This window comes from Montipora foliosa, chromosome 8, assembly GCF_036669935.1.
Source record: "Montipora foliosa isolate CH-2021 chromosome 8, ASM3666993v2, whole genome shotgun sequence".
Lineage (NCBI taxonomy): Eukaryota > Metazoa > Cnidaria > Anthozoa > Scleractinia > Acroporidae > Montipora > Montipora foliosa.
In genome coordinates, this window is record NC_090876.1 from 9,550,989 (window position 1) to 9,558,488 (window position 7,500).

A 7,500-nucleotide genomic window follows, 5' to 3' on the forward strand; every position below is an offset into this window, starting at 1 on the left:
GTGTGGAACTAGTGTTTCCGCTTTTTGTCTTAACCAAACATCATTCACACCCAATGAGTTGATTAGGAGACCTACAGAAACATGGGCTCTATGTGTGTTTTGAGTAGGACTGTCTGTAGTGCTTGATTTGAGAGGATATTGAGAAACTTCATTTGTAACCAAAAGGAACTGGAGCCAATTACATTCATACTCTGCACCATCTTGCACCTTACTCATGCCAAGTTTGAATCATATTGCTGTTACAATTTGAGAGATATTCTTGATTTTGTGATCCATCTTCCAGTGGAACCACTGATGACGTCATCAATTTGCTAATTTGCATAACACAAAAACTCAAATATCTCTGAAACGAAAAAAGGTACTTCAAAACTGTAAAGGCCATTATTCATCATTTTGAAAACACTTTCAAATAGGCATTAAATATTTTTTTTAACTTCATAGGCAGTATAAAATCTATGAAGTCTCACTCCCTGGGATCAATGGGTAAAGAAGAGAGTGGATGGAGAGGTTGTTAACCCACTGACTCCTACATGACTCGAGGTCATAAATGTTGTTAATATGTATATTGCCATTGTCAGTGTCATTGTTATTATCATTATTATTAATAATAATTAGTAGTAGTATTAAAGCAGTTTTCAAATGACTGTCTATTAAAAGTAATCACAAGATTGCAATAATTATTGCTTTAGAAGCCTAGTGATACTGTAGGTTTAAAAATCTCATGCCACTGTTTATCAAGCAATAAGAAAGAAACCAAATTATTATTATTATGATAATAATAATAATAATAATAATTGAAAGATTTGGAAGATTTTATATATTAGAGGTGTAAATGTAGTTATTAAGTTATATACTATTGTGATGCACTTTTGAATATTGTATAGATAAGGCGCAAATAAGTAATAAATATTATTATTATTATTATTATTATTATTTTTATAATCATTTTATTTGCATAATAAAAAATAAAAATATTTACAAAAATTAAAATATCTCCAAAAGGTAAGAACTATAAATTTACGAGCAATATAGATATTTCTCTGTTTAAAACTGTTTTAAAACTTCCAAATAAATAAATAAATAAATAAATAAAATAAAATAGAAAAGTCATTTAATATTAGATCTGGCAAGTTCAACGTCCACATCAATGTCTTTAACATTATTGGTTCGCCTCCTATTTGATCTGGAGCCTCTGAGGCAGAGTAGCGCTGACCTTAAAATAGAGAAAGAAACTTTTCCTCTTATCCACGTCATTGTCTTTGCATAGTCTTCGCCTTTCTTTATTGATATCAGTTCTGCGAGTCGGCTATGATATCTTAAACATTCGCGTCCCATACCTCGTGTTGTGGTGAAATTATACTAATGGCGTAAAGGACGCTTGTTCGACTTCCAGGACTCGTCGTTCATACATTCTTTTCTTCTCGTTTTCATGAAGGTGATACACTTGTTCTGGCGTAAGATCTTTGTATGAGTCAGCGTTTGGATGGCATACTCTTATATCGAAAAAGGTCGACTTTTGTTTCTCCCAAAATCCACGTGTATGAATGTCGAGGCGGGCGTTGCAGGCCACGTTTGCACCGCTGTTCAAAGTCTCTCCAGTAATTTCTTGTAGAACTGGTTCTGTTTCTACATCATTGCAGACTAGGTTAAGTAGATCAGCTTCGAGGTCGCGTAACTCGTTGTGACGTTGAATAATAAAGCCACCGCGTTTACAAATCATGGCGTGATCCACACTAAAGCGATCTCCACACACACAAACGGTGGGTGTGCCCGTTATTTCCCAATCATACCTTAGGTGGATAGCATCTTTGAATTCTCTCTTGTTCAGGTCAAAGTCAAAGTCCTTATTGGGAATTACTGTTAACCAATTTGATGCTCCCTTCTCTCTAGCTAAACTGACAGCTCTTTTCGTTCTTTCGGGTAGAGAATTCCTCCACTCGTCCGATCGTTTGAGTAATCTTTCCTCCTTTTCTTTCTTTGCCTTTTGTTGTAATGACGTGACTTCAGCTTCATCAGGCGGTTCATGTAGCTGTGACATAATCCGTTCAGCAAGGGGAGCAGTTACATTAACAGATGCTTGGAATTCGGCATTCGCACTCTGGGTGGGATTCGTAAATCCTAGGCCTCCAAGACGCACTGGAAGTGATAGGATATCCCGCTCAAGCTGTGTACACTTGTGATCCACCATTGAAGGTATCAGTACATCGGATATCGCGCGTTCAAGAGGCTCTAGAAGGTCTTTGATATTCGGTAGTGTTCTAAGATAGTATGTCCACCGATGCCTTAGGCCAAAAGTATAGGCCACATAACTAGCTTGTGGATGTGATTGCGCAAACTCCGCCAGTCTCACTATTTGACTTATCCAATCCTCCACTTTTTCTTCTACGTAATCTTCCAAATGCTTTCTTGATCCAAGTACAGCTCCTAGGTGTTGGTGTCCTTCAGTCGAGACATTTATTGCAGTACCATCAAACATTGCCTTGGCCAGTTCTTCTTTCTCTGACTTTGTTATTAGCCAGCATTTCTTTGCATTTGGTAAATATCCAAGCTGTGGTCCGTCTGTGACTAGCTCGTCCCACCACATCTTAAGCTCATCCAGTGTTCCTGATGCACTCTAATTATCATTATTATTATTATTATTATTATTGTTATTGTTATTGTTATTGTTATTGTTATTGTTATTGTTATTGTTATTATTATTATTATTATTATTATTTGTATCCATCCACAGTGTACAATCACTGGTGAGTCCCAGTCTGACTGCAACAAGCAGTCTCAGCACTCAAAAGACTCTTCTTAGGACTTTTGCCGATCCTAGCAAGACTGTCCTCTGAACCATGCATGGCCCAAGGCCCACATTGATCTTCTTTATATAATAGCCCTCAAAATTCTCTGTTATGCTACCCAACACTCCTATTACAACGGGAGTGACAGTCACTTTCTTCAATTTCCACAAGGCCTTCACACTGCAAGGTCTCAATACTTCTTGGTTTTTCTTCCACTTTCAGCAGGATGCAACAATCTCCTGGGCAAGCAACATCAATTATCTGACATCTGACACTCTCTCTTCTTCTTATCAATCACTACAATATCTGGTCTATTGTGTGGGAGCCTTTTGTCCATCTGAATTGTGAAGTCCCATAGGATTTTCACATTCTGGTTCTCAACAACTGGTTTCGGGCTATGCTCATACCACTTTTCTCCGCACTCTATGTTGACCAGTTTGCAGAGATCCCAGTGTGTTGCTTTTGCAACATTATCATGTTGTCTATTATTATTATTATTATTATTATTATTATTAAGCTATATCACAGTAGTTGCCACTGGAGTATCCCCTATCAGCAGGTAGTGACACACCACCTTAGCGTTCCATAGTTCTTCTGAGAATTCCCGTGCATCCTAACAGTACTGAGTTCTGTTACGATTGGATGCTGAGTCCAATTGGATGCTGAGTACCAAGAGCGCCAATTATAATAGGGTTGATTCTAAATGATATTTTAGAATAAAATAGATGTTAATGCTGGTAAGCAAATACTGGGCAGCGCCTGGGAGGAGAGCGTGACTTCCCATCACGTGACTACCTTATTTGGCTATTTCATTCATCCCGCCATGCGAGCCTTCTCAGTTTGACATTTCCAAAGCTCAACTAGTTCTGTTTTTTCCGTTGAGCAATTTAATCCCTCCCTCCCGCCCTGTTTGCTTTCTGGTTCTCTTGTATTTTATTTTATTTTATTTTTTCCTTATGAGCTTCAGTCTGTAACCTATTCAATAGTTCTCCTTAATAAAATATGGGCGGGGAATTGCTGCCTGCGGCACCCCTTCAGCCCTGTGCTGAAGCCCCGTTAGGGAGGGGGCATATTGTTACTCTGCTGGACTGGGTTAACTTGGCCCCAGGACATTATGCCAGCAACTATGCCCGCCTTGCAATACAGGCATGAGGCACCCCCTCGGCTAGTTGCCGAGGCCCCTCATCCGGTGGTCCATACCGGCGGTGGGTATTATCCGCGCCTTACCAGTACATTCCCTGCCCCTCGTTTACGCCCAAGTTGTGTGTATTGTCTTTTATTGCGCACCAAAGCATTAACCTTACGTAATTGCCAAAATCTCTTTATCTCAAAGGCCAGGTCAATATATTTCTCCTCCTTCTCATGCTCCTTCAGGCACATCCGTCTATCAACAGGGCAAGCAACTTCAACAATGTGACATTCATTTGTTTTGTCGATCACGACAATGTCAGGCTGTCATGCAACATTATTATTATTATTATTATTATTAAATTATTATTATTGCTATTGTTGTTGTTGTTATTATTAATTGCTGTTGTTGTCAGAGTAGTACTGTAAGTGTTATGTATGAATGAAGTAAAGTGCAATGGAGATGACAGCTAAAGATGGCAAGGGAAAGGCCTTAAATAAAGTATTGCGATTTTTTAGTTGTATACAGTACTGTTATAGTAGACTGGCAGCAGCAGCAGCAGAAGTAAATTGGTGATGGTGGTGGTGGCAATAGCAGTAGTTTGGCTGTCTATGATAGTAGTCTAATAACCAATACCTTGCATGTGGTCTCAACAGAGGAAATAATGCATGGCACACATCAAGAGTACCGTGGAAATTCGTTTTCAGAGTCACCTCGGCTTGCTCTTCGAATGGTGCAGTTGTTGCCATCTATTAATATAGCACATACAAGTTAACATTAAAAAATAACTTTCTTCAAGTCTCTGGCTGATGCATTCATCCTCAGGTGCTGTGACTACTAAGTCTGGGAATACCACAACAAAATCAAAAGAGATGAATGTGTGTAATTATAAATGTGTAAATGTTGGTATAGGGGATCAACAAAACCTCAGAATACCTGTCGTGTTCAAACGAATTAACATGATTGCTCGTGAAAGACAACCGGTAGTTTTCCAGTCAGTGTGGAGACATCTTTTAAATTAGGAAACACAACTGCACGCAACTACAAGAACTGAAAGCAGCAATGCAAAGTGTCCATGTATGATTATCTGTGCTTTAGTCTTGAGAGGTCTAATGCTTATTCCTCGTACTTGCAACACTTCAATAGTAACTGTTACAGTTACAGTGTCTTTTTTGCATCTCAAGTACATGTACAAAGGGGATTTGGGCCAACAAATCTGTACAAGCAAATGTGCTTAAAAAATACACTTATGTCCAGAATTGCACATAATTGGATGAATACCCAACCGTAACTGTTTACAAATGCTAACATTAGGCCTAAAAACATTTGTTAAGACCTAATTAGGCCTAAGGCTAGCTTTAATGGATGTCTAGGATACTTTCTGTATTGGTAAAACAATGACCTGTGACCTGAGACCTGTGTTTTGTATCTTCTGCATTTCTGGAAATATCTAAAAAATAATGCCCTTTTTGGAAGAATCATAGTAGTCTAGCAAAACAAACTCAATAGAGTGAACAGGAAATAATATTATTTTATACGCATAATAATATTTAAGTAATTTAACTAAGGAAGGAAACTTTGATTGCAAAACTTTTGAACAGAACAGTGTGGTTGCATGTTATGACTCTGAGACAGAATGATCATCCTAGTTGAGAGTAACTTTATATCAATAATATTGAAACGCAGTTGCAAAGAAAGTATTACTCATTACAACTGCATTCATTGAATATCTTGTACAGGATTATTATGACATCACAACTAACAAGCACCCAGACTATTAGCATGATAGCTCAAATGGTAGAGAAGAGAGTGACAGTACTCTAATAATAACAATAACAATAATAATAATAATAATAATAATAGTAATTCATGACTTTCTGTGGACAGGGCAACCTACAAGAAGATGGTATTCACTCTACAGGCAAAACAATGCTTAGCCTCGGCCCCAGGGTTTAAATACCAAGCGTCTCCTGGAGGATTAGGGTGGTCCCAATGACCATGGAGGAGACAGGAGAGTAGTTGGCAATTTTCTCATCCTCTTTAGTCACTACGTTCCTATCCCAAGGCACTGAGAAAACAAACATCCACTCCTGCTTGAGTTTTTCTCAACTGCAATGACCATTCTTACTTAAAGAAGGAAACTCTGTGGATGATTAGGACCAAAAAGACTGCTGAATTTTGTTGTCTTTCCTAAGCTGCTGCATTAAATATTTTTTATGATAATAACGCTTTCTCGTAGGTAACCACTTACATGATTGTAAAACATACTGTGTATGGGCAGTGTCCTACCCACGAACACAGACATATTTCCAGCCATTGCTTTGACTCCCCTAAAGATAACTGGGGGAGAGAAACAACTACTGAAAATATATCTGCATCAACAGGCTAGCTATAAGCATCTATGCCACAAACAATTCTGCCAAGTTTGTAGCCAAAAGAATGTTCACTACCAACCTTGAATGCTATTCCTGCATTGTTAACCAGAACATCCAGGCCACCATATTCCTCTTCAAGGAATTTTTTGAATATCTGGATGCTGTCCGGAGATATAATGTCTAGCTGATGGAACTCAGCCGAGCATCCCACCTTACTCAATGAATTTACAGCTTCTTGGCCTCTTTGTTCATCTCTGGCTGATGATTATGTCAAAAAATTAAATAGCAGTTATTATTTTCTTTATCAAGGAAAAATTATATCAGGGAATGCAAATTACAGCATCTAACACAACTGGATTTTATTGTGGAGAGAGAAAAAACAGAGTACTAAAGAGAAAAACCTTTTGGAGCAGGGTAGAGAACCAAGTTGAACAAACTCAACCTACACATCACACTGCATCTCTGATTCAGAACCAAACACAACGTCATATTGGTAGGAAGCAAGGGCGTAGCTAGGGGGGGGGGGTCCTGGGGTGCCCGTGACCTCCCCTTTGTAAGCCGTTTTTTACTCAAACAACCTACAATATTCAGGTTGCGAAAATGCGAGTTACCCTCTGTTTGACACAGTGTGATCCCTCCTTTGAAATATCCTGGCTACGCCCATGGTAGGAAGTGAGCCAGCTCTCACCATCTGAACCATCCCTACTTCTCTCTAAAAAGAGTGTCCACCATTAAACAACAATGAAGTGCCTCCACGAAGAATTTTACACTAAAAAAATACCTGTAAGAATTACAGTTCCAGGAAACTCTTTGCACAGTCGTTGAACAATTGCATAGCCTATTCCCTTGTTAGCACCAGTAACCTGGAAAATACAAAAAATTTAACACCCTGAACGTCTGATTCTAAGGCATCACCCTTCGAGTTTTTTCAGTGCTGTTCAACTTTCCCAGCCCTTAATTTTACGTGCATCTCATTAAAGCACTGCAGTAGCTAATAATTCACAAACATCATTCTCCATTCTTTAGTTACAATGACAGAAGAGTCTGGGTGGCAATTTAGAAAAAAATGCGAAATCCGTTTTGGATTCAAAATACGGCTTCGCAACTTTACGCAGGCTAAAAGAAGTCTGTTTGGCTCGGAAAGTAGCTTAATTAAACGATTGGCTCACATGCATTGACGCATTTTTGTTGTGCATGCATGCACGCTTGA

General features: G+C 38.7%; 1 protein-coding gene across 1 annotated transcript in view; it reads right to left on the reverse strand.

The window, feature by feature from the left end:
• The window catches only part of LOC138013135 (carbonyl reductase [NADPH] 1-like), a 19,420-nt gene that overhangs the window by 11,530 nt on the left and 390 nt on the right, over positions 1-7,500 (reverse strand). Inside the window, exons 2-4 of the mRNA XM_068860127.1 lie at positions 7,072-7,153; positions 6,370-6,548; positions 4,552-4,664 (exon numbers count right to left, since the gene is read on the reverse strand). Coding sequence (XP_068716228.1) covers positions 4,552-4,664; positions 6,370-6,548; positions 7,072-7,153 — 374 coding nt within the window. The remainder of the gene's footprint in view (positions 1-4,551; positions 4,665-6,369; positions 6,549-7,071; positions 7,154-7,500) is intronic.